The sequence below is a fragment of the Dermochelys coriacea genome, chromosome 25 (genome assembly GCF_009764565.3).
Source record: "Dermochelys coriacea isolate rDerCor1 chromosome 25, rDerCor1.pri.v4, whole genome shotgun sequence".
In the NCBI taxonomy this organism is placed as follows: Eukaryota; Metazoa; Chordata; order Testudines; family Dermochelyidae; genus Dermochelys; species Dermochelys coriacea.
In genome coordinates this window covers 4,237,540-4,264,426 of record NC_050092.1, presented here as the reverse complement: position 1 = coordinate 4,264,426, position 26,887 = coordinate 4,237,540, and the positions used below count along the sequence as shown (strand labels likewise).

Sequence of the window (26,887 nt, the reverse complement as noted above, 5' to 3'; positions counted from 1 at the left end):
AAAGCTGGGGTGTCATCTGATACAAAGGGAATTGGATAACCTCCACTGAAACTGGTTCTGCAAATGCCAACTTAGATTTTAGTGAAAGTGGAATCATTCCAGGAATAACAGAAGAGCGTGAAGAACTTTCAAGCGCTGAAGATTTGGTCCAAATAGATCCAGGATTGAGTATACTGCCAGGCTAGTGAGAGAAGGTAAGCTTGATACCTGGATACTATGACTGAGAGACTTGTTTCTAGCACTGCTGATCTTTTTATTTCATAGAAATATATGCATGAAAAAGTTACCTGGCCTTTATAAACCATAAACGTGCATGCTAGCATATTGGCTTTATTGCACCCAGTCTGAGTGATGTGGGGTTTGGATGTTACTAGGCATGTAAATGGGCTGAAGATGTAAATTTCCCATATATGAGCCATAATATGCAGTTGGTGACTCCATATGTGGTATTGTCCTCCACCTGGCTAGAGGGGTGCCATAAATATAAAGGGAAGGGTAAACACCTTTAAATCTCTCCTGGCTAGAGGAAAAACCCTTTCACCTGTAAAGAGTTAAGAAGCTAGGATAACCTTGCTGGCACCAGACCAAAATGACCAATGAGGAGACAAGATGCTTTCAAAGCTGGAGCGGGGGAGAGAAGCAAAGGTTCTCTCGGTCTGTGTGTTGCGTTTGCCGGGACCAGAGCAGGAATGCAGGTCAGAACTTGTCAAGGTTCCTTCCCCACTCTGAACTCTAGGGTATAGATGTGGGGACCTGCATGAAAAACCCCCAAGCTTATTTTTACTAGCTTAGGTTAAAACTTCCCCAAGGTACAAACTATTTTACCTTTTGCCCCTGGACTTTATTGCTGCCAGCACCAAGCGTCTAACAAATATATAACAGGGAAAGAGCCCGCTTGGAAACATCTTTCCGCCCCAAAATCCTCCCAAACTCTACACCCCCTTTTCTGGGGAAGGCTTGATAAAAATCTTCACCAATTTGCATAGGTGAACACAGACCCAAACCCTTGGATCTTAAGAACAATGAAAAAGCAGTTAGGTTCTTAAAAGAAGAATTTTAATTGAAGAAAAAGTAAAAGAATCACCTCTGTAAAATCAGGATGGTAAATACCTTACAGGGTAATCAGATTCAAAACATAGAGAATCCCTCTAGGCAAAACCTTAAGTTACAAAAAGACACAAAAACAGGAATATACATTCTATTCAGCACAACTTATTTTATCAGCCATTTAAACAAAACAGAATCTAACACATATCTAACTAGGTTACTTATTAGCCCTTTACAGGAGTTCTGACCTGCATTCTTGCTCTGGTCCTGGCAAAAGCAACTGAGAGAACCTTTGTTTCTCCCCCCCCCTTCCAGGTTTGAAAGTATCTTGTCTCCTCATTGGTCATTTTGGTCAGCTGCCAGCGAGGTTATCCTAGCTTCTTAACCCTTTACAGGTGAAAGGGTTTCTTCTCTGGCCAGGAGGGATTTAAAGGTGTTTACCCTTCCCTTTTATATTTATGACAAGGGGAAACTAAGGTTTTGATTGCTACTGATGTTAAGGATGCTAGGAAATAAATGAGAGAAGTCTACTGAATGATGAACTGTATGCATTTTTTTAATGGACAATGCTACATGGAAATGACTTTCTTTTGCAAACTTCTTGTTTCTCACAATTTCACACTGGTATAGCTCTATTGACCTCAGTGGGTTTACTTCTGATTTTCACCATTGTAATTGAGGAGAATCCAGCCCATTATTTAGTAACTTATTACAACCATAAGTTTTGTTTTATATAAAAAACAAAAAAGCAATTGGGCCAATGGATGCATACTTGCTTGACTGTGGTCCATCAAATAAAATCAGACATTTAAAAGTGCATCTTTAATGCAGTGTCTTTCAAAGTTTTGATTTGCTCTATTGTTAATTAAAATGAGTGGTTTTTTTTACTTTGTTTCCTTTTACAGATTAACTACTTATTTTCTTGCCTCCTAACCTGTTACATAATACCTCATTGTGAAGTTAAGAATCAAACTGAAATCAGAAGTTTATTATTAAAACTGTTTGTGTCACAAAGAGGGGAAAAAAAGAAAGGTGCTGTGAAGATCATGCTGCTGTTCTAATATAACAGTCTCATGAGAACTGACGCTTGGAAGCTGACATACTTTTGCATGAACTAGCGGGTAATGAGTTGGAAGCAGAATGTTCAAGATCGGGTTTGGTCCTGGTATAGTTTGGGTGCCTTCCGTAAACCTGAATTGAATTTGGCCCTTGATGTGTAGAACAGGTTAACATGTTCTTCCCCTCTCTCTTCCACAGTAACTGTAAGAGGGAGAAGATTAGCCTCCTAGGCCATATCCACATAGAGTGAATGAGTGAGGAGGGGGTTACTCTTGGATACCCAGTATCCTCTCTTCCTGCCACAAAGGGAATAATAACCTAGCGTCTTTTTTTTTTTGGTAGTAAAACTAACATTGGTATCAGCCAGAGCCCAGGAAATTTAATTTCTCTCTCTGTTCCCTCTGTATTTTTCTCAGCCCAAGTGGGAAGAAGTTCCGAAGCAAGCCTCAGCTGGCCCGTTACCTGGGGAGCTCCATGGACTTGAGCACTTTCGACTTTCGCACAGGCAAAATGCTGATGAGTAAGATGAATAAGAACAGACAGAGGATGCGCTATGACTGTTCTAACCAAGCCAAAGTAAGAATAAGTTACAGTGGAAGATTTCTCCTCTACATCTGTTTTGAGTTTTTGTTGTATTACTGTTGGTTTTGAGATATTGTTTTGAGAACATCACACATGGATTTAGCCTTTGAATTAATGCTTGTATGTGGGAGTTGTATGAGACAGAAGTCATGATATCTGGGTACGAGACGTACTTGTAGGTAGATCTGGTCTAATTTAAAACTGATTCGCAAATATATTCATTAATAAGAGTGTTGAGTTTGACTTTGCTGTGGCAAAAAATGTTTTTTTCTTTTGTTTTGTTTTGAATCTTTAGGGTAAACCTGACTTAAATACTGCACTCCCTGTCAGACAGACAGCCTCAATCTTCAAGCAGCCTGTCACTAAGATCACAAATCATCCCAGCAACAAAGTAAAGAGTGATCCCCAAAAAGCTGTGGACCAGCCCCGCCAGGTGAGGCTTGCAGTGTGGCAGCTACTTTCCCAGAGCTAAGAAAGCTTCATGTGCCTTAATCACTGAGGGGCATAAATATAACCCTCCTATATAACAGTGGGTAAATGTATACTGGCACTTTTTTTGTATTTGAAATGCTGGCAGGGACTTCAGTGTCATGGAATCTGTTATAAGTTGGTTACTTCCTAGCCCTGTTAAAAGCATTCCATTATATAGTGTAGACATAATTTTAACTGTGTTTTATAACTGGGCTGCAGCCTTTGTCAGATCTCTAGCTTCATCGTGGTTAAAGTGGTCTGCCCTACATATTGGAACAATGTTCATAACCAGTTTTAGGGACAACTGTATTGTAATTAGATCCTGTGTCATGTATTTTATAGTACAGATAGTGCCAAAATTCTGAAGGCTCATGCTCTTCTAGTACAAAACCACTATCTAGTGTCTGTTACACATGGCAGAAATTGCAGCCCCCTTTGCCTTCTTCCCTCTCTTGCCCTCCCCCCCCCCCCCCGCGCCTCCCTTAGTGACTTTGGTGTCTCAGGACCATTTAACTCCCCTAAGTTTAGAAATTCAGTCATCGCCTAGAATACTTGGTCATCAGCTGAATGCCAGTATTAACAGCCAAATCCAAGTTGTAGTTTCACTTACGATACGATGTATTTGCAAACTAGAGGATGCATACAAAGGAACTTAATCTCATCTAGCGAGGACTACAAAAAAGTGTGTGTAGGGGAGGGTATTATGTAGTTATAGAGGTGGATACTGGTAAAATAAATCTTATTTGCTAGAAACAGTCTCTGTCAGGCAGTCTCATTTTGTTCCTGTTCCCCTGGAATTGGCAGCCTGTCCCCTCAGCAGAGCTTCATTGAGTCCTTTGCTGTCGAAAGCCCATCTGTTTAGTTCTCTAGAAACTAGGTGTTCAGTGTCATTAGCAAGTTCAGACACTGCCAATTGTCAGTACGCGTTACGTACAACTGCAAAAGTGGGTATATTACACCATATGGTATTCAAAGGGGTAATCAATCAAAAAAATTATTTATTTTTCAAATTTCCTTCTGCACAGTTGAGGAATTTCAAAATCTTTTCTATTCAACCTCACAAGTATCATCTTGAAGTAAGCTGTAGCTCACGAAAGCTTATGCTCCAATAAATTTGTTAGTCTCTAAGGTGCCACAAGTACTCCTTTTCTTTTTGCGAATACAGACTAACACGGCTGCTACTCTGAAACTTGAAGTAAGAATTATGATGCATTTAAAAGGAATTCTGCCCTCAGTGGGTGTTTTTAAATAAGATGATGGGTGTGTTTTCCATATCCACGCTGTTGACTCTAACAGTACTTTACACTGGTCTGTTTCTTATCCACTTCATTTCTCTTTTTATTTTTATAAGAGCATTGTCCAGAAGTCACACAAAGGTGGTTTTGAGGCTACCAGCATTTGTCTGATTTACTATCTCATACCCAACTAAACATGAGAGTGCTGGTGCAAGCGCATTATCATTGTGGATCTTTCTGTTCACTCTCTACCTTATTCATCTCTAGCCCTCTGCTCTACTACATATCCAGCAATCCTTGCTACTGCTAAATCAAAGTTTCCTAATGTTTCACCCATAGCATTTTCTCCAGTCTAGCTTTGTTCAGACTACCTTAAGTCTTCATTCTAATTTTGGAAATAATGCCCCGGCCTCTTAAGTATCTGGCTTTATAACCCTTTGACTTGAAAATTATGGACTAGAAATTGCCTCCTGTGATTTCCTCTGCTACTTAGAAGCTGAGAGCATTATTGTGAAAGGCCAAGGAGAAGTAATTTAGACTGTGTCACACTTTTGGATCATCTTGTGGCATGAGGTGGGTGGAAGACTTGTGGATTTGTATGGTCCTTGGCTGTCTACATGCCATGCTGTAGTTCCCTAAAGCCTAGATGAAATAGCTGTTTTGGAGCAAAAAGCAAGTGTTGTCAGGCAAATTGCTATAGTCCTGTAGATATCCACTGATGGATGTCTCTGGATTGTGATTTGAACATGTACCCAGCTGTAATATTGCCTCTTCTTACCAGATAGATTGGGCGATGCCTTCTGTAACTGAAAAGCTTCGTTCCAAAAGCAATAGTTAACTTTTGCTCATGTATCTGTTGATTAAACTATTGCAGTCATTTTATTTAATCTTTACCCTGGCTCTGACTTGAATTGCTCTACTCTCTTTCTTTAAAAGTAATCTCTGAAGCAAAGCTGGGGAACAATTCCCTGGAATCTGCTAAAAAGCAGATTGATGAGTAAGCCAAAGGAATACTTACCAAAAATACTGCCTCATACCATTTGCAATTAAATGAGGTGATGCCAGTATTAGCTTACTATCCTAGTGGTGCAGAAGAAAAAAAGATTGGAAATACCAGAATTGAGGCAAGGGGGCAACTTTTTTTTAAAGCCAGTAAATCAATACAGAAATATTGAGGTTGTTCTTCCAACCTTGGAGCTTTTTTGTTGATTAACTGATGGTAATGCAAACTATTCCCTCCTTGCAGCTACATCTGAGCCCCTCTTATAATATTGCTAGACATATCTGCTCCAGTTCTCAGCTCCATAGCCTGCCATGGCAGGCAGGTGTTTTGCTGTGTTTGTGTTTCTGTGTTGTTTTGCATGAATGAATAAATGTTTTCTTTGTTAGCTCTTCTGGGAGAAGAAATTAAGTGGACTGAATGCCTTTGACATTGCAGAAGAGTTGGTGAAAACAATGGACCTTCCAAAGGGTTTACAAGGTAATTAGATCATGCTTTTAACTATAGGCCTAGCACTGTTGTTTTAGCTATGTTTTGAAGGTACTGTGGGCTTAACCCACTTGCTGTCAGGTGTTTTGCACTTTGTGGGCAAGTCCCAACTTTAGAAACAACTGGCTATGACTGGGTCAGGCTTAAATTCGGTGTACTTAGCCCTGAGGGGCATTGAGGGACAGAAGGAGAAAGTGACATGTCACTCAAGAGCATCTCTGGTACTCAAGTTAATTAAAGAGCTCTTTTGATAGGTCCCAAAGGAAGTTTCAGCCAGTCATCCTTGTGGGAGGATAGCTGTAATGGAGTGATAGTCCTCCAGGCTTAGACTGGGATGTGTAGGACACCTGGGAAAAAGAAAATGAGTGTACCATTTTAAAATATAAAGGAATTGCTATGCCATTGGGTCAGCAGGATCTGTTTAATGTGGGATGCGTAGAACAAATGTGCTGACTTTTAAAGTATCAGTACACAGCTCTGCCACTTATAAAATAAAGAATGCAGCAGCCTGTATTATTTTTAGTTATTGCTGTTAAGTTGGTGGAAATTACAGAATTTTTCTCTGTTTAGGGGTTGGACCTGGTTGCACAGATGAAACCCTTCTGTCTGCTATAGCTAGTGCCTTGCACACTAGCACTATGCCCATCACTGGACAGCTCTCTGCAGCTGTGGAGAAGAACCCTGGAGTTTGGCTAAACACCTCACAGCCTCTCTGCAAAGCATTTATGGTGACGGATGAAGATATTAGGTATTAAGAAGAAATGTCACTGGTTCTTTGCTTTTGGAATGCTTTTTGAGCGTAAAACAGTTAATGCCCTTTTTATCAAAGCTAAGCTTATACCTGATAGATGAGTATAGCTCAATGGGTTTCTTTGATTGCTTCAAACTAATGTGTCAAATTATTAACTTGATTTCACAGGAAACGAAAGAAAAGAAAATTAGCTCTGACTATTGTGTTTGGACTGGGTTAATTTTACTACTTGCATCTTTTGAGGAAAGAAATACTTTGTCACCCTGGTAGAGGACTACGCTGCAGATTTCTGTTCTTCTCTAGGCACCTGTTACTTTTAATCGCCAAAGAAGAGGCCCAAGGAAGCTTTGAGCAGAGCCATCAGTTCACTAAATTTCATGCTCCGTGATAATCATGCTTTGTGAAAGTGATGTGTGCTATATTAAGTCATGACCAAAACAATGACTTTGAACTCCAGCTGTCATATTACTCAAAATGCTTCCCTGTTTGCATGGCAGTACCAATATTTACTGCAATACTGTAGATTTATAGCAGATCTTCAAGGCAGCAGCTGCCTCCGGTGGGGAGGGGTGTGCATGTGCGCAAATTGTTGTTTTTGTATTTCTGCAGAACAGTAATGGAGGAAGATTTTTCTCAAAATTTAAAAAACCTGCAGTTGCTTACTTTCTCTTTCTTTTCTTGACTTTTTGTATAAATGTAACAGTGTCCCTGAAGGAGTCACCTTCAGTTATTGAAGGGACCTCTGATTCTAAAAGCTTTGACTGCTTAAGCTAAAGGACCAGGTCCATTAGCTCAAAAATAGTAGCAGACACACAAAGTGTGTGTTGTTGTTTAGCTACTAGAGGGGAATAAAGAGCCCCATTAGCATGTTAGTGTGGGTTACACAAGCCCTGGTAGGATGAATTTTGGTCTTTTCTCATTGGATCAGAAAAGTGTGACTCCCTCCAAAACTCCTTCAAATGCAGATCTTTCAGTTTCTGAAACTGAAAGCCTGTATTAAAGAAAGAAACAGTTCAAATTAATATAGAGCTAGGTGAAATCCCATTTGCCTGAAAATACCATCTCTCAGGGTTCTCGCTCATAGGCCCTAGCTCTTCAGTATGAGACTGATGATAACTAGCAGGACTTTCCTAGCCCTTAAGATTTCTGACCCTTCTGCTTCAGAGTAACAGCCGTGTTAGTCTGTATTCGCAAAAAGAAAAGGAGTACTTGTGGCACCTTAGAGACTAACAAATTTATTTGAGCATAAGCTTTCGTGAGCTACAGCTCACTTCATCGGATGCATTTGGTGGAAAATACAGAGCGGAGATTTATATACACACACAGAGAACATGAAACAATGGGTTTTATCATACACACTGTAAGGAGAGTGATCACTTAAGATGAGCCATCACCAGCAGCGAGGGGGGAGGGAGGAAAATCTTTCATGGTGACAAGAAAGGTAGGCTATTTCCAGCAGTTAACAAGAACATCTGAGGCACAGTGGGGGGTGGGGTGGAGAAATAACATGGGGAAATAGTTTTACTTTGTGTAATGACTCATCCATTCCCAGTCTCTATTCAAGCCTAAGTTAATAGTATCCAGTTTGCAAATTAATTCCAATTCAGCAGTCTCTCGTTGGAGTCTGTTTTTGAAGTTTTTTTTGTTGAAGGATAGCCACCCTCAGGTCTGTAATCAAAAACTTGCACAGATACAGACAGACATCATCTTCCTCTCCAAATGCAAACAGATGGACATCATACCAAAAGGACTGAAGGTAAAAAATCCATTACAATCTACATCCCACACAGACAATGCTGACAGCTTGTGCCACACACTCTCAAAGAAACTGCGGAACCACCTGATCAACATCCTCTACAGCAAACAGGGAAAGATTAAGAATGAGCTCTCAAAACTGGATACTCTCATAAAGAACCAACCTTCCACACAAAATTCCTCGTGGCTGGACTTTACAAAAACTAGACAAGCCATTTACAACACACACTTTGCTTCTCTACAAAAGAAAAAGGACACTAAGCTATCTAAACTACTGCATGCCACAAGGGGCCACAACAGGGGTTCCCGTAACCCACCCAGCAATATTGTTAATCTATCCAACTATACTCTTAACCCAGCAGAAGAATCTGTCCTATCTCGGGGCCTCTCCTTTTGCCCCTCCACCCCCACGAACATGATACAGTTCTGTGGTGACCTAGAATCCTATTTTCAACGTCTCCGACTCAAGGAATATTTCCAACATGCCTCTGACCAACCTATTAACCCACAGAGACCTTCCTACCAACACTACAAAAAGAAGGATTCTGGGTGGACTCCTCCTGAAGGTCGAAACAACAGACTGGACTTCTACATAGAGTGCTTCCGCCGACATGCACGAGCTGAAATTGTGGAAAAGCAGCATCACTTGCCCCATAACCTTAGCCGTGCAGAACACAATGCCATCCACAGCCTCAGAAACAACTCTGACATCATAATCAAAAAGGCTGACAAAGGAGGTGCTGTCGTCATCATGAATAGGTCGGAGTATGAACAAGAGGCTACTAGGCAGCTCTCCAACACCACTTTCTACAAACCATTACCCTCTGATCCCACTGAGCTACCAAAAGAAACTACAGCATTTGCTCAAGAAACTCCCTGAAAAAGCACAAGAACAAATCCGCACAGACACACCCCTAGAACCTCGACCTGGGGTATTCTGTCTGCTACCCAAGTTCCATAAACCTGGAAATCCTGGACGCCCCATCATCTCAGGCATTGGCACCCTGACAGCAGGATATGTAAACTCCCTCCTCAGGCCCTATGCTACCAGCACTCCCAGCTATCTTGAAGACACCACTGACTTCCTGAGGAAACTACAATCCGTTGGTGATCTTCCTAAAAACACCATCCTAGCCACTATGGATGTAGAAGCCCTCTACACCAACATTCCACAAAAAGATGGACTACAAGCCATCAGGAACAGTATCCCCGATATTTTCATGGCTAACCTGGTGGCTGAACTTTGTGACTTTGTCCTCACCCATCACATATTTCACACTATACCTTCAAATCAGCGGCACTGCGATGGGTACCCGCATGGCCCCACAGTATGCCAACATTTTTATGGCTGACTTAGAACAACGCTTCGTCAGCTCTCGTCCCCTAATGCTCCTACTCTACTTGCGCTACATTGATGACATCTTCATCATCTGGACCCATGGAAAAGAAGCCCTTGAGGAATTCCACCATGATTTCAACAATTTCCATCCCACCATCAACTTCAGCCTGGACCAGTCCACACGAGATCCACTTCCTGGACACTACGGTGCTAATACATGATGGTCACATAAACACCACCGTATATCGGAAACCTACTGACCGCTATTCCTACCTACATGCCTCTAGCTTTCATCCAGATCATACCACATGATCCATTGTCTACAGCCAAGCTCTACGATATAACCGCATTTGCTTCAACCCCTCAGACAGAGAGAAACGCCTACAAGATCTCTATCATGCATTCTTACAACTACAATACCCACCTGCTGAAGTGAAGAAACAGATTGACAGAGCCAGAAGAGTACCCAGAAGTCACCTACTACAGGACAGGCCCAACAAAGAAAATAACAGAACACCACTAGCCATCACCTTCAGCCCCCAACTAAAACCTCTCCAACGCATCATCAAGGATCTACAACCCATCCTGAAGGACGACCCATCGCTCTCACAGATCTTGGGAGACAGGCCAGTCCTTGCTTACAGACAGCCCCCCAATCTGAAGCAAATACTCACCAGCAACCACACACCACACAACAGAACCACTAACCCAGGAACCTATCCTTGCAACAAAGCCCGTTGCCAACTCTGTCCACATATCTATTCAGGGGATACCATCATAGGGCCTAATCACATCAGCCACACTATCAGAGGCTCGTTCACCTGCGCATCTACCAATGTGATATATGCCATCATGTGCCAGCAATGCCCCTATGCCATGTACATTGGTCAAACTGGACAGTCTCTACGTAAAAGAATAAATGGACACAAATCAGACGTCAAGAATTACAACATTCAAAAACCAGTCGGAGAACACTTTGATCTCTCCGGTCACTCGATTACAGACCTGAGGGTGGCTATCCTTCAACAAAAAAACTTCAAAAACAGACTCCAACGAGAGACTGCTGAATTGGAATTAATTTGCAAACTGGATACTATTAGTTTAGGCTTGAATGGAGATTGGGAATGGATGAGTCATTACACAAAGTAAAACTATTTCCCCATGTTATTTCTCCACCCCACCCCCCACTGTGCCTCCGATGTTCTTGTTAACTGCTGGAAATATCCTACCTTGCTTGTCACCATGAAAGGTTTTCCTCCCTCCCCCGTCGCTGCTGGTGATGGCTCATCTTAAGTGATCACTCTCCTTACAGTGTGTATGATAAAACCCATAGTTTCATGTTCTCTGTGTGTGTATATAAATCTCCGCTCTGTATTTTCCACCAAATGCATCCGATGAAGTGAGCTGTAGCTCACGAAAGCTTATGCTCAAATAAATTTGTTAGTCTCTAAGGTGCCACAAGTACTCCTTTTCTTTTTGACTCTTCTGTGCAACAGTAATAGAGTTTAAGGTGATGCAGTCCCCCTGGTGGTAAGAATTATCTGTCCTGGGAATTCTCATCCAGTAGAGAATGACTCTGTTTCGAACTAGCTGAAGAAAAGGTGTGGGGAACTCCTTGCACATTTGCTCAGTCTCAAAGGCAGGAAAAAAAAAAAAATTACACCCTCTCAGAGCAGAGGTCCCCAAAATGTGGGGCATGCCCCCCTAGGAGGGCATGGAGGAATGTTTGGAGGGAGGCGCAGCTGAGGGTCGGGGCCTCGTCCAATCCCCATGGGGGTGAGGAGGCTCCGTTCCTGCCCCTGGTGCCCCCCCTCCTCCCATGCCTGGGGGCAGGCACAAACAGGGGTAAGGGGGGGCATGAGGTAAAAAGTGTGGGGACTACTGTCTCAGAGGAACATTTCTGGCTGTCTTCCACCCTCTTCATGGAAGATTGGTGTGGAAGAGGGCCATGTCCAGTAGAAAGCTTCTCTTTACCTGTAGTGCTGCACCCCAGATTCCTGAGCTTCAGCATTGAAATTCATTTGGATGGAGGCTACAGCCCTTTGCGTTGTAGACTACCAGGCTTTCACGGCAAAAGCTAAGGTGGAGCTATGGAAGCCTCCACTCTGGACATTTCTCTTACTCAAGAAAAATGCCATGAGATGAAAAAAGCTACTTCTTCTTTGAGTGATTGCTCATGTGTATTCCACAGTAGGTGTGCATGCTCGCCACGTGCACCAGTGCTGGAAGTTTTTCCCCTAGCAGTACTCATAGGGGGAGCACCGATTCGGCTCCAGGCACCGCGACTTTGGTGCGTGGCGACCCTTTGGTACCTTCCACTACCTGGCACTGCTCCCCATCTATGGGACGCAAGAAACCAAGGAAAGGCCCGTCATCGCAGTGGCATCGAGGAAAAAGTAGGAGCAGAGGCTAGACCCATGTCGGGCAGCCTTCGTTCCCCTCCAGCCTCTAGCCCTCCGACTCACGTTGAGCGGAGTAGCCCAGCCGTGTCTGGTCAGGTCTGTCCAGATGCCTTCAGCGCCGGAGGTCTTGCAAGTGGCTTGAGACGTCATAACCATGCAGGTACTGGGGGCGCCGCTGGTGTTGGGCCCCCACTCCAGAGGCAAACCACCACTGGGCTCCCTGCAATCACCCCCAGCTCAGTGCAGGTCTTGGTCAGGAGACCACTCCCGACCCCCCTCGCTGCCCAGCGATCATTTGGGACGCAGTCCTCATGCATCACCGTCGACGCCCGCTAGACTGTCTGGTTGGGTGCTGTCCGAACGGGGCTCCCAGCACCGCTCCACATTGTGGAGCGATTACCGATGTGACCAAGAAAGGCGCTGTGGATGGTCACCAAGTCTTCAGGGCTACCACAGTCGGTCATGGCACGGGCACTGTCTCTGCTCCTGGTCAGACTCCTGCTCTTGCCCCCCGCAGCTCAAGGCGTAGATCGCTGGCACTGCACCATCGAAGGTCCACGCATCGGAGCAGATCGCGGAGCAACAGCTATGAGCGGTACTGATCCTCTGCTTCGGGGTTGCGGTCCCGTGGATGCCGTCACTCCAGGCACTGCTGTTCCTCCCGCAATAGCGCCGGGTCACTCGTCAGCCCGACTTCTGCTCGCAGCCACCTCCCTTCTTGGGTCAGCTTAGTCAAGCCGACCCCTCTGGTGCCGCTGGTGCTGCAGCAAGGGCAGTGGCATGGGTCCCCATGGCAAGGACAGTGAGCACCGTGGCCTCCAATGCAGCCCCAGGTGGGGGCTCGCTCGATAACGGGAGCTTCAGAGGCGCCATCGGCCTCGCTCTCTAGGACCCCGGGAGCTAAATCGGTGGGACATATATCCCTGGCACCTCGCCCAGAGTCCGACTAAGGGGTGGACCCACTGGTGCTGGCAGACACTCAGAGCTCCGTGCCAGCCTCCTCCCCTGCTCCGGGTGACGCAGAGGAGATGGAGGGGCCCTCGGACTCCCTTTATAATGTCCTGTCCTCCCTGGTGCCGGGCAGGGTGGCTTTGCCCCTCCACGAGGGGGTGGGAAACATTTTGAATGCCTTGTGGCAAACACCGGCTTCCCTGGCCCCCATTTCAAAGAAGGCAGAGCACAAATATTTTGTACCCGCCAAAGGGCATGAATACCTTTTATACCCAGTGCTCAACTCCCTGGTGGTTCAATCTGTCAACCACAGAGAGAGACAGGGTCAACCAGCTCCCGCATCCAAAAAGAAAGATTCAAGGAGACTGGACTCTTTCGATAGGAAGCTGTATTCATCTTCAAGCTTCCAGCTGCGGGTGGCTAACCACCAAGCTCTCCTGAGCAGATACAAACTTAACTTGTGGGACTCGCTGCCAAAATTTGAGGTCTCCCTTCCGGAGCAAGACAAGAAAGAATTCAAATCGTGGCTGGAGGAGGGTGCGGCTGCTGCCAAAGCTGCCCTACAGGAGGCACTGGATGTGGTGGACACAGCTGCTCGATCCATGGCCTCGGCAGTATCCATGCGGAGGGCATCATGGCTCCTGCTGTCCGGGCTATCCACGCAGTACCAGTCAATTTTGCAGGATCTCCCGTTTGAAGGCAAGGCCCTGTTCGCAGAGCAAACAGACGCCAGGCTGCATGCATGAAGGATTCCCACACGACCTTGCAGACCCTGGGCCTTTATATACTTCTGGCCAAAGCCAAGTTCAAGCCACAGCACACCCCTGCCCAGGCTTCTCAGCCTAGATATGAGCCCATGTATAACAGGTCTAAGGACTGGAAGGGGCGCCCTCAACGGCGGTCACGTCCTGCCCTGCAACCTGGGCCCTTTAAGGGCACGCAGGCGGGAAAAAGACATTTTTGATGGGGCACCAGGGGATACCCGGGCAACTGCCAAGGGGACTCTCCCTTCAATAAAGCTTCCCTTCCCCAATCGCTTGTGTGCTTTCGTCTCGGAATGGTCGCGACTAACCTCGGACCAATGAGTCCTCAACACCATCTCTTGGGGCTATATGCTGCAGTTTGTCTTGCCCCCGCCCAACCACCCCCCATCCCTCGCTGGTCTGGGGGACCCATCACAAGTGGACCTGTTAGATTCCCTGGGGATTGGTACGCGGCCCTGGACCTGCAGGACGCATATTTCCATAATCATATATTCGAGGTTCACAGGTGCTCCCTCTAGTTCCTAGTGGGGCAGAACCACTATCGGTTCACGGTCCTCCCGTTTGGCCTATTCATTGCCCCCAAGGTGTTCATGAAGTGTATGTCAGTGGTGGCGGAGGGGGGTTCAGATCTTCCCCTACCTGGATGACTGGCTAGTCAAGGGCAGCTCCTTGTTGCAGGGGCGGGACCACGTGGCTCTCCTTTTTGTCCACTTAGACCCAGGTTGGCACAACTCAACATTAGTTCCAGTCCAGCGCATAGAGTTCATCAGGGCACTCCTGGATGCATCGATGGCCATGGCCTGCCTCCCCACCGGGCAGGTTCAAGATCCTGAAAGGCTAATCGCCTTGGTCTCGAAATTCCCCGTGACAACGGCCAGGGCGTGCCTACAGCTCCTGGGTCACATGTTGGCGTGCACGTACGTAGTATGCCACGCCAGACTCCGGATGAGGCCCCTCCAACTTTGGTTGGCCTCAGAGTTCTCCCAGGCCCAAGACAGTATGGACAATGTCCTCACCGTGCCTGATCCGGTGATCGCCTTCCTATGGTGGTGGTCCTCCCCGAGCAACATGTTCCAAGGGGTCCCCTTCTGGGACTTGGCCCTATGACTGGAGCTAGTGTCCGACAGACCTGGGTTGGGGGGCCCATATGGGGACAGTTCATACACAGTGCTGTGGTCGACCACGGAGTTGTCCCTCCACATAAACGTCAGGGAGCTCAGGGTAGTAGGCCTGGCGTGTGTGGCTTTCCTCACACTTACTGGGTAAGATAATCAGGGTCCTCACGGACAACACGGTCTCAATGTTTTACATCGACAGGCAAGGCGGGATCCGGTCCTCAGCCCTCTCTCAAGAAGCCCTCAGGCTGTGGGACTTCTGTATAGCCCATGACATCTCCCTGAGGGCCTTCCACCTGCCGGGAGCCCGCAACACGCAGGCTGATCGTTTGAGCAGGGATTTCTCCTCCCAGCACGAGTGATCTCTCCACTCAGAGGTGGCTCACCAGACCTTCCGAGCGTGAGGAATTCCCCAGGTGGACCTGTTTGCGATGAGGCAGAACAGGCGTTGCCCCCGTTTCTGCTCGGGGGGGGGTTGGGATGGGGTGCTATCTCAGATGCCTTCCTCCTGCCGTGGTCAGGTCAGCTTCTCTATGCCTTCCCCCCGTTCCCCCTCATCAGCAAGGTCCTAGAGAAGGTGAAGTTAGACAAGCCCCCCATGAGCCTAGTGGTGGCCCCACCACAGCTGTTGCCTCTCTGCCCAGACTTGCTTTCCCAGAACTGAAGCCATCTCCTCCACCCCAACTTAGAGGCTCTCCATCTCACAGCATGGCTGCTCAATGGCTAGGCATGGAGGAGCAGGCGTGTTTGGAAGGGGTCCAGCCCGTCCTCCTGGAAAGTCGGTGGCCATCCACACGCCGAGCCTATTTGGCAAAGCGGTCCAGGTTCTTCAGGTGGGCTGTCGAGCAGGGTGTTTCCCTGACGGCCTCCCCGATTCAGCTTATCCTGGATTACCTCCTCCAACTTAGGACCCAGGGCCTGGAACCCTTCCTCGGTCAGGGTGCACCTGGCAGCCATATCAGCCTTCCATCTGCTGGTGCAGGGTCGTACGGTGTTCTCCCATCCTTTGGACGGTTCCTCAAGGGATTGGACCATCTTTTCCCATATGCTAGGCCCCCTGTCCCACAGTGGGATCTGAACCTGGTGTTGTCCCGTCTCACGGGACCCTCTTTCGAACCTCTGGCCACATGCTCCTGTTCTCATCTTTCATGGAAGGTGGCATTCCTGGTTACCATCATGTCGGCCAGGCGGGTATCGGAGCTCAGGGCTCTGACCTCTGGACCCCCGTACGCAGTTTTTCACAAGGATAAGGTCCAGCTCCTCCCACACCCCACATTACTCCGCCCTAAGATGGTCTCTGCCTTCCACATGGGCCAGGACATCTTCCTGCCTGTCCTCTGTCCCAAGCCTCACACGTCCAATGAGGAACTACTCCTCGATGTGCGTAGGGCACTGACTTTCTACTGGAATGGACTAAGCCATTCAGGAAGTCTTCCCATCTGTTTATTGCTTCGGCTGAGCGCATGAAGGGGCGGTCGATCTCCACCCAGCGCCCCTCTCGCTGAATCACCTCATGCATCTGCACCTGTTACAATCTGGCAGGAGTTCGCCCTGCACTGATCTTGAAGGTATACTCAACACAGGCACAGGCCTCGTCAGCTGCCTTCATGGCCGACGTCCCAATTCAGGACATCTGTAGGGCCGCTGCCTGGTCCTCTGTTCGCACATTCACCTTGCACTTTGCGACTGTTTCCCAAACCAGGGACAACACCGGATTTGGTAGGGCTGTTTTCCATCCCAAGAATCTGTGAACTCCTACCCACCTCCAACAGATACAGCTTGGAATCACCTACTGTGGAATACACATGAGCAATCGCTCAAAGAAGAAAAGACAGTAGTTACTTTTTTCCATAGCTGGTGTTCTTCGAGATGTGTTGCTCATGTCTGTTCCACATCCCGCCCTCCTTTCTCTCTGTTGGAGTTGTCCGGCAAGAAGGAACCGAGGGTGGGGGGAGCGCGCAGCTCCCCTTATACCGTGCCATGGAGGTGCCACTCCAGGGGGCACTGCAGTGCTCCTCCTATGGGTACTGCTAGGGGAAAAACTTCTGGCACTGGTGTACGTGGCGAGCACGCACACCTACTGTGGAATAGACATGAGCAACACATCTCGAACACCAGTTACAGAAAAAAGTAACTGCCTTTTCATAAGGGTGTAGAATGGACCTGACATCATGTTTGAGTGACTTTGGGGAAGGGTCTTTGAAGTGGGCTGCTGCCTCAGATTATAGTATGACTGTATGCTTGCTTGGTTGTGGACAACCGGCTTCTGTAGAAGGTCCTTTTGAAAGTTTGAAAACCTGACCTACACAAGAGAATGACTTGTTTTGGTGAGCAGATGGAGGCTACTTTGCAGAGGGCAAAGAGGACAAGGACCACTTGATATTCTCTTGAGCCTGTCTCACACCTCAGATCATTTATCGGAAAGAATGGAAAGGCTCTAACTCAAAAACCATCTTTCACATAAGTTTAATGGAATAGCCCTCTGTCTCAGTATCAGAAGTTGAAAGTCCCCTTTTAGCGCACTCTAAAAATGGAAGGATTTTTGCAAGGTTCCAGAGTGTTGTCAAGCCTGCTATTGCCAGTAGACTGCCAGGAATTTCCTGCCAGAGGCAGAGTGGGAGCTATTTTACCATCTAAGGTCATTAGTCACTTTAGGTGTACAGATCCTGAACGTTGTTGCTTGGGGCCACGAGATCAGGTTTTCAGAAAACACTCTATTGCCCATTACAATTGTCTCAGGCTGTTCAATATCTGGAAGAGCTGCTGTAGGAAAGCCAATTCCTCCTGGCAGAGGGTCATCGAGCCTGTTCTAGTGGACAAAAGAGAGAGAAGGATATATTCTAGATGTTGATAGTCAAAAAGGTAGCTGGGCTCAACCCTATCCTGTATCTTGGGGAACACTTGGGGCCATTATGCCTCTTCCAGAGGGAGTTGAGGGTGGTCTTCTAGCACTAAGGACCATCAGAGATTTGAGTTATAAATAAAAAGTGATTCTGGTGCAATCAGGCTACCATGTTTTACATCCACCAGCAGGGAAGTTCTGGGTCATGCCTCCTCTGTCAGTAAGTTCTTCATGTGAGAGAGCAAGTTGTATTCCACAAGATGTTCCTAGTTATGTACTTGATAAGGAAGGAGAACACAATTGCAGGCTAATTGATCCCTGATATTTTCCTCCAGTGTAACACTGAAGCTGGATCTCTTTTCCACTTAGATAAAACGTCTTTTCTGTATGGCACCAAGAGAAAATTCTATCAGCAAGGGATAATTTCTCCAACCACTGAGGAAGGAAACTTGCTTCTCTTTGGCTTGACAGTAGAACAGCAATGTATTACTCTATCCAAGCTAGGGACTCTCTCCCTGATATGCTAGAGAAAGGTCCCATCTTGTACATTTGCAGAGCTGCCACCTGGTCTTTGGTGCACACTTTTTCCCAGCACTATGCTCTTGTGCATGCTTCTAGAGCCAAAGTAGCCTTTAGTAATGCTCTTCTGTGGTTCCTATTGAATTCTTCTCGGCATCCTTCTCATTCATTGGGGTACTGCTTGGGAACTTCCTGACATGGAACATCCACAGGCATAATAACTCAAATGAGAGGTTACTCTTCTTGTAGAGTACCTGGAGTTTTTGAGGTGTTTCGTCCCAATGGATGCTCTGCTGTCTGCCATCCTTCCCCTCTGCTCCAGAGTCATTCTCTCTTGACTTCACGGTTGAGAAGGAACTGGAGCAGCAACAGGTCTGACCTTCCCTATGTACTCTTCTGCTGGAGCACAAGGATGTGTAGGGCGTAACCATGGACCTGCAAATACTGCTGACAGAATCTCCAATCCGGAGCATCCAGGCGCATGCACATCCTCATGCGGAGCACCCATAGGAACAAAACATCTCCAAATTCTCCAGTTACTGTACAAGATAAGTTAACCTCTCCTTTCTATATTGTTGGCATTGACTTTGCTATTTCTACTTGTTGCAACTTTGCAATCCTTTTTTTTTCTTTTGGGGACATGTCTCAAGCTTCTTGCTCTCATGGAATGGTATCTGCAGAAAAGAGAAAATTATTTGCCTTGTAATTCTGCTTCATTGATATAATATAGGATTCTCATTCATCTGCCTATCTCCTCAGAATTTGGAGGTTACTTTTTCTTTTGAGGTGCCTTTCTCTGGAGTGCATTTTTGATCCGATGTTTTCTTGTTCATTCCAATGAGCTGACTGGAACATTCTGAGGGCAGCATTTGTATTCTGAAGGGCTGGAGCATGCTGACTAATAGGGACTAGTAGTGATGCTGATTTCCAGGGAACTACAGGCCAGTCAGCTTCACCTTAGTCCCTGGAAAAATCATGGAGCAGGTCCACAAGGAATCAATTCTGAAGCACTTAAAGGAGAGGAAAGTGATCAGGAACAGTCAGCATGGATTCACCAAGGGCAAGTCATGTCTGACTAACCTGATTGCCTTCTACGATAAGGTAACTGGCTCTGTGGATGAGGGGAAAGCAGTGGACATGTTGTTCCTTGACTTTAGCAAAGTTTTGATACAGTCTCCTACAGTATTCTTGCCAGCAAGTTAAAGTAGTATGGGCTGGATGAATGGACTATAAGGTAGATAGAAAGCTGGCTAGATCGTTGGGCTCAACGGGTAGTGATCAATGGCTCCATGTCTAGTTGGCAGCCGGTATCAAGTGGAGTGTCCTGGGGTCGGTCCTGGGGCCGGTTTTGTTCAATATCTTCATTAATGATGTGGAGGATGGCGTGGATTGCACCCTCGGCAAGTTTGCAGATTACACTAAACCGGGAGGAGTGGTAGATACGCTGCAAGGTAGGGATAGGATACAGAGGGACCTAGACAAATTAGAGGATTGGGCCAAAAGAAATCTGAGGTTCAGTAAGGACAAGTGCAGAGTCCTGCACTTAGGACAGAAGAATCCCATGCACTGCTACAGACTAGGGACCGAGTGGCTAGGCAGCAGTTCTGCAGAAAAGGACCTAGGGGTTACAGTGAACGAGAAGCTGGATATGAGTCAACAGTGTGCCCTTGTTGCCAAGAAGGCTAATGGCATTTTGGGCTGTATAAGTAGGAGCATTGCCAGCAGATCGAGGGACGTGATCATTCCCTTCTCTTCAGCATTGGTGAGGCCTCATCTGGAGTCATGTGTTCAGTTTTGGGCCCTACACTACAAGAAGGCTGTGAAAAAATTGGAAAGAGTCCATTGGAAGGCAACAAAAATGATTAGGGGGCTGGAGCACATGACTTAGGAGGAGAGGCTGAGGGAACTGGGATTGTTTAGTGTGCGGAAGAGAAAAATGAGAGGGGATTTGATAGCTGCTTTCAACTACCTGAAAGAGGGTTCCAAAGAGGATGGATCTAGACTGTTCTCAGTGGTAGCAGATGACAGAACAAGGAGCAATGGTCTCAAGTTGCAGTGGGGGAGGTTTAGGTTGGATATTAGGAAAAACTTTTTTCACTAGGAGGGTGGTGAAGCACTGGAATGGGTTACCTAGGGAGGTGGTGGAATCTCCTTTCTTAGAGGTCTTTAAGGTCAGGCTTGACAAAGCCCTGGCAGGGATGATTTAGTTGGGGATTGGTCCTGCTTTGAGCAGGGGGTTTGACTTACATGACCTCCTGAGGTCCCTTCCAACCCTGATATTCTATGAATGGTTTGTACTATTCTGATGCCTTAGAGTCAAAAATCTTTAATAGGGAAGTTCTGCCAGGTTCAGGCCTAAGGGACTAAAAACCAGGAGTGAGAGAACCTACAAGATCTTTGTAAGATAAATAGTTTGGCAGCCTGGACAGTGACAGATGTGGTTTAAGTGAGTGAAATGTAATTCTTCTCTACATCTCAAGCTTCTGACCTATACTTAAAAGCTGGCTGCAGTGACTGACCAGTATATCTGACTGGCCTCTTGTTTCCTTGTAAGTTGCACTGAAAAGCAGAAGAAATTGCTTTTTCCCTTCTATGCCCTGCTGTTGTTAAATTCCTCTTCTAGCCATCCTCAGCTATTCACTCCATACACTTTGGTTTATACTAACGTCCGTTATATGTATGGCTACAAAAACAGTGGGACAAGCACCTTTTTATTCAACAAGTTTGAGAATTAAATTGTCCTTATCTAAGACACTTTTAAAATAAACTGTTCCTAGGCTGGCTGATGCTCTTCTCTTGCCCAGTAGAGGAAAGTCTAACTTGTACAAGCCTGTTGTGTGCTGAAAAGTCAAGGAAACATTGGATTCTGGGTCTGATTTCCATTTGCAAGGATACCTCAGATTCGTTATGCTGAGCTCTGGCATTGTCCTGCTGCCTCTTCTCTGATATTTGTGGATAATAAATCCATATCCTTTCTGAGGAATGGCTCTGGATTAAGGCTTTTGTGTACAGGGAAGGGTATGTTTGTCAAGTGTATGTTGCCTTAGGTTTGATGAGCCAAAGAGTTGAAACCCTTTGGGTGTCTACTTGTTGTTCGATGTGTTGTAAAATGAAGATACCAAATACCTCAGCTGTTGGATTTTTGCAAAGTAAGGCAGTTACAAAATATAAATTGTGATAATACACTTGGAATATAATCAATCCAGTCCTCTTCTTTCAAAAGTCACTGTCCGTTATTACTGCTTCTTCCCCTATCTCTCATTTATCCTCAGAAGGCCTTAACATCCTTTTCTGTCTGGTAAATTTCTGTGCTTCTCTTCATCTCATACATGCAGGGAAGTAATTAACGTGGCACATCCAGTTCACATTTTGTGCACCTGCGTCCTCCATCGGCACAGGGTTGGGAATAGTTAACTGCTGGTGCACCACACGAATAGAAAGTTTACTGACCCACTATTTGATATCTGCAATGAACTAAATTGGGTGATGTTCTCCAGCAAACATCTTAAGGCTGGTCCGATTTCTGTCTTTAACCTGTTTAGTGTCCTAATTGTATTCCAACCTCTAACTTGAGAGTTCAGCTGCCAAGTGATTATGCTACCTAGTGTGCATTTCTGCTGCAAGTTAACAAGAGAATATTTGTCTTTTGTGTGTGTGTGTGTGTGTGTGTGTGTACATAAATAAACACAGAAACCTGTTACAAGTACATTGTTTGGGTTGCAAAATCAAGCACACAAAAATTAGCAAATGCCAGAATTAAAGTTACCTTTGAAACCTTAATTTGAACCTCTTGTGCATATGGATTATGCTCAGGCAGACACTTGGTATGCCAAATTTCAGCCCAAATGTTTGCCAACTGAAAACAGGGTCATATTATGGGAATTGTTAGACAGACTTGGTGTTGCTACCAGCTTCACCTATAATATATGTAAACATGTGATATTTTACTCTGTTTTTTGTAGCATCCCACATCACCCTTGTCCAGCCTCACAGCTGAGGGATTTGCACTCCTTCCCTTGAACTTCGCAGCTGTGAAAAGTAATACAAGTATTCATTCTTTCCTGGCAGGAAGCAGGAGGAGCTTGTACAGCAGGTGCGGAAGAGGCTGGAGGAAGCACTGATGGCTGACATGCTCGCCCATGTGGAGGAAATAGCAAGGGATGGGGAAGCTCCTTCAGAGAAGGAAGCGGGTGATGAAGAAGGGGAGGAGGAAGAGGAGGAACAAGACCATGACCAGGAAATGGAGAATGTATAGTCCAGGTAATAGTAACTCTGAACTATTACCTCCTTTCTTACCTTTTAGTTTGAACTGAATAGCACTGTAGTGAGGAAGAAAATGTATCCAAAAGGAATCTTAAAATTGGCACTAACATCCTTCTCCAGTATGCACATTTAAAGGGGGTAGTAGCTTCTTTGGATCTTTGAGCTGTTCCCTTTTTAAACCTTATCTCACAGGCTCAATTCTACACAGATGGTGACAGTGACCTGAAAGTTGGGGGGGGAGGAGATTGATGTTAATGTGAAAGTAATTTGGGGGGCTTAATTCTAAATTGACAGGAGTCTCTGTCATAACTGAGATTTAAAACTGAGATTAACCCCCTTTGGACATTCTTAGCACAGAAGCTAGGTGATCCCTCTAGGCCAGGCGTGAGATACTTTGATGGAGACATTATATATGGAGTGAGCTTGCATTGTTACTGACTATTCTGTACCTATTCTTTGGATCAAATAGAGGATTTTGTTCTCCCAGATTATCACTTGGTACTTATCACACGTGCTTAGTACACAACCAAGATATGTGGGTGCATTTTGAAGGAAGATTATTTATTCCATACTCAGCTGTTTTAACTAATATTAATTTAAAAAATATTAAGCAGTGGTTTTATCTTCAACTCTTCATGTAGTGCCAACCCAAGATATTTTATGGATCTTCATTTAGTGTGTGATGCATACTGCAGTACCCAAACACAATAAGCCATGTTATGGAAGGAAAGCTAACACTATTTGTACTCTCTTGATGTATTGCTTAATTACAACCCTAGCCAGGAGCCATATGTACTATCAGTTAAATTTTATGCACTGAGACAAAAACAGCACTCAACGACTGTTTATTTAATGTTTGATCATTTTAAGTTATATCCCAGGAAAAGCAACCAGTAATCTGTCACTGAAATGAGATAGCCAGTATCCTCACAGCTTTGTTACTTAGACTGTAGTTTTGTGAGCTTCTTAGGCAAGAAATAAAAACGTAGAGGAAGACGAGCCTTAAAATGAACAAGAGAAAAAAGAAACTACCCCCCTTGGAGGCAGTGACAGCTGCATTTCAGTGCCGTGTAGGATCAGGAGTGACCTTTGTTTTTCCATACTGGAAGGCTAATCATTATGATGGGATTTGTGTGGCCTATAGAAGATGCTGTCTTTTATATTTGGGCTCCCTCCTCTTCCTTGTGTTGCCACTTGGATTAACTGTAGCCTTATTTGAGCACTCCGTACCTTTCAGTCCTTTCTGCTGAAACAGTCCAGCAACAGCAGCCAGTCAGATAAGATAACAGACTACCATGGTGAAAAGCTGAAGCCAAAGAGGCAGTTGTGTTGAAGATCTAGATGAGACCTCACCCTGATCCTTAAAGAGACCACTTGCTACAAAAACGTAAAAGTCCCTGATGATTTACCAAGTGTTTCTCTCTGCTTCTTTCTTCTAGGGAGTTCCATCTAAGAATTCCTAGTCTAAACCCTATCAGCAGGGTCAGCACAACTATTTACAAAGCCAAGAGTGTCTGCAGACTAAATTGCACCAACCATCCAACTCTACCTTTTGAGTATGTTCGATGTCCACTTCAGGAAAAAGATGAGAAGCTGATTGCTCATTAATTGCTGGGTATTCTTGAAGATAAACTTAACTAAACTATACTTCCCCCTCCTTTTTCTAAAGGGTCAGGGGAATACAAAAGTGTGAAGGGGAATAAAGGAATGCAAAAGTGGGGGGAGAGCTAAAACTTGAAACCAAATTCCCTCTCTTATTCATGGGTCAGTGATACAATGGGGTCAAATTTTTCAGACTTTTCTATTTTAATACCTTTTAACAGTGACCGAGAAAAACAATTTTTTTCTCTCACCTGACACACAAGGGAGGACAAGAGATGCTCTTTCACTCCTTGGCCACTTTGCTGTAGGCTATCTGTTTGTACCAGACTGTATGTTGTAGATTGTCATTCTGTATGTGAATTCAGGTCACTGAATTTCATTTTTCTTTCAAGACCAGATAGGATTTGATGAGTAGTCCTTAGAGATGAAAAGTGGTGCCTCTTCCACTACAGGCTGTGATGAGCTCGGAAAGTTACAAAATTGATTCATAGAGTGCATCAGTGACAGCCTGGTTCTATAACTAGTTCCAACACCACACTGAATGCTTTAGTTGCCAATACTTGGCAGTAAAGCCTGTGTGTCTCCAAACATAGCTCATTAGGCGTTTCAGAGCTAAGTATATCATTGTGTAGTATGAATATTCAACTTTTGGTGCAAGTCTGGTTGGAGCACCTTTGCAGCTAAAAATAGAAGGTTCGGTATGACTCATTTCTGGCCAACAATGAGGAAAATTTCCTCTTCCTTTTCTGGTGCCAAGCACTCCAATCTCTGTTTTAGTATGTGTGGAGTGAAGGGAGTCCATTCTCATAGATTTGTCTGTACATCTGCACGTGAAAGCAGTAACGTTCTGACCTCTTTTAAAACAAGAAAGGCAAAAGTTTTTGACTTTTCTATAATTAATATCTAAAAATGAACCTAATGCTTTTTATTGAGCATTGACTCTTTCTTACTTGCATGTGCAGTGGAGTGACCAGCATTCTTTGTCCAACAGTGAAATGATGTGAAACCTGCCTTAATGTGTTCATAAGTTTTTTGGCTTCACCATGGGTACCTTGAATTATTCCTCAGTCTTTTATTGTGCAAATAGTGGGGGAAACTAGTGATGGATGAAAATTAATCATCCAGGAGGGGTGGAGTGAGGAGATTGAAGAAAATATCCACTTGATTGTAAATTCTTTTTGTCTTCGGGTATCCATGCATAATTCATGCCTGGAAGTGTCCACTGAGAATATATAAAAGATGGATTCAAATATTGCACCTCTAACCAGTTGTATGAGTTGCTGGTATCCCAAAATTTGGGACGAAAGTAACTCCCCACAGCCTCTGTCATATAGGAATGTTTAGCAATAACAGTGAGGATCCAGGGGCATTTCCTGGAAAGTAATGACCTTCTTCGGGTGTAGTTCTACTCAAGCCACTGGGTTGGTTGAGAAATCTCCCATGTCAAAGTGACTGATGCTATATTAACCCTTTCCTTTTTAAAAAAAAAAAAAAAAAAATTATTCCACAGGATTGTTGCTCATTTGGAAATGCTCATACAAGAAAGCTGGATTTGTATTTTACTGCTGCTGTACTAGGCATTGCTTTGGCAATGGTACAGCTGCCAGTTAGAATTATTTTCATTTTTAAACTGTCTGTTATGGTAATTATTCTGTAAACCTGTCCTCCTGTAATTCATTGTGTTCAATTAAATGTTTCTTGCAGAAAGTAGAACTTTTTCTAGTCTGTGTCAGCCCCTGTTTTGAGTATCTGTGCTATGCCATTGCAAGCTGTCCTTAAGGAGAAGCTCTTGCATTGCATTTTGGGACCTGAAGGAGGGATATGCCATGTAAAAAAACTGATTCTTACTGCAGTGTGCTCCCATGCCTTCATTGTGGATGAGAGACTAGCAAGGTGTCCTAAGAGCTTCATTAGCTATCTACTCCTCTATCTACCTACTCCCTCGCCTCTGACACTCTAACCCAGTGGTTCTCAGCCTATTTTTCAACTATTGTGGGCTGCGTATGCAGTTCTCTTGTATGTTGTGGCCTGATCCACACAATATATATACTACCTATATGGCCCTGAGGATGTCACATGGGCCACAGCTCTGTGCTGATTGGGCCTCAGGTTGAGAACCACTGCTGTAACCAATACTAGATTCTTGTTCCTTTAGACCTCATTACTCTTGTTCTGCATTGGATGTAAGGCGGGCAGGTAGGAAGTTGCAGTGAAAATAAATATTTAATTTTCTTGAAATTCTGGTACTATCTAGTGATTACCATATTCTTCTCTGTAGCATGAATATAAAGCTTTTCCTTATATGTATATGGTGTGAGGGTTGGGAGGGGATTCAAGAAAGCAATATAAATATCCCAAATCATTTGAAAGTCAAATGAAACCTCTGGGAGGACCATTTCTTCTCTCTTTCCCTCCCATATGACCCATCTCCTGTTGGTATTCTGTTCTTTGCCTTCCATTTTTTATAAATGTATTTAATTTGGTGTTGATGAATCTTCTGTTTTTAAAAGCACCAAAAGTGGCGAAAGATCCTCATCATGCTCCAACAAACGTAAATAATTTTACCTTTTCACCAAGACAGGTAGGTAAATAAAAGACTATTTTAAAATGAACCTACTTTTTCTAATATATCCATGCAGCGATATCTGAATTAGCTTGTCCTATCACAGTTCTCCACTGTGGAAATGATTGGTATGTACAC

At 45.0% G+C, this 26,887-nt stretch overlaps 1 protein-coding gene across 4 annotated transcripts in view; it reads left to right on the top strand.

Annotated features, from left to right (window-relative positions):
• The window catches only part of MBD3 (methyl-CpG binding domain protein 3), a 37,151-nt gene extending 11,255 nt beyond the window's left edge, over nucleotides 1–25,896 (top strand). For 3 of the 4 annotated variants that reach the window (XM_038384126.2, XM_038384127.2, XM_038384125.2), the window contains exons 2-7: nucleotides 2,523–2,682; nucleotides 2,984–3,121; nucleotides 5,784–5,874; nucleotides 6,454–6,631; nucleotides 22,390–22,581; nucleotides 24,024–25,896. In XM_038384126.2, coding sequence (XP_038240054.1) covers nucleotides 2,523–2,682; nucleotides 2,984–3,121; nucleotides 5,784–5,874; nucleotides 6,454–6,631; nucleotides 22,390–22,576 — 754 coding nt within the window. In that variant the 3' untranslated portion in view covers nucleotides 22,577–22,581; nucleotides 24,024–25,896. Of the gene's footprint in view, nucleotides 1–2,522; nucleotides 2,683–2,983; nucleotides 3,122–5,783; nucleotides 5,875–6,453; nucleotides 6,632–6,802; nucleotides 7,274–22,389; nucleotides 22,582–24,023 lie in introns of those variants that run through there. The other variant, XM_038384128.2, reaches the window with a different exon arrangement.
• Nucleotides 25,897–26,887: the final 991 nt, after the last annotated feature.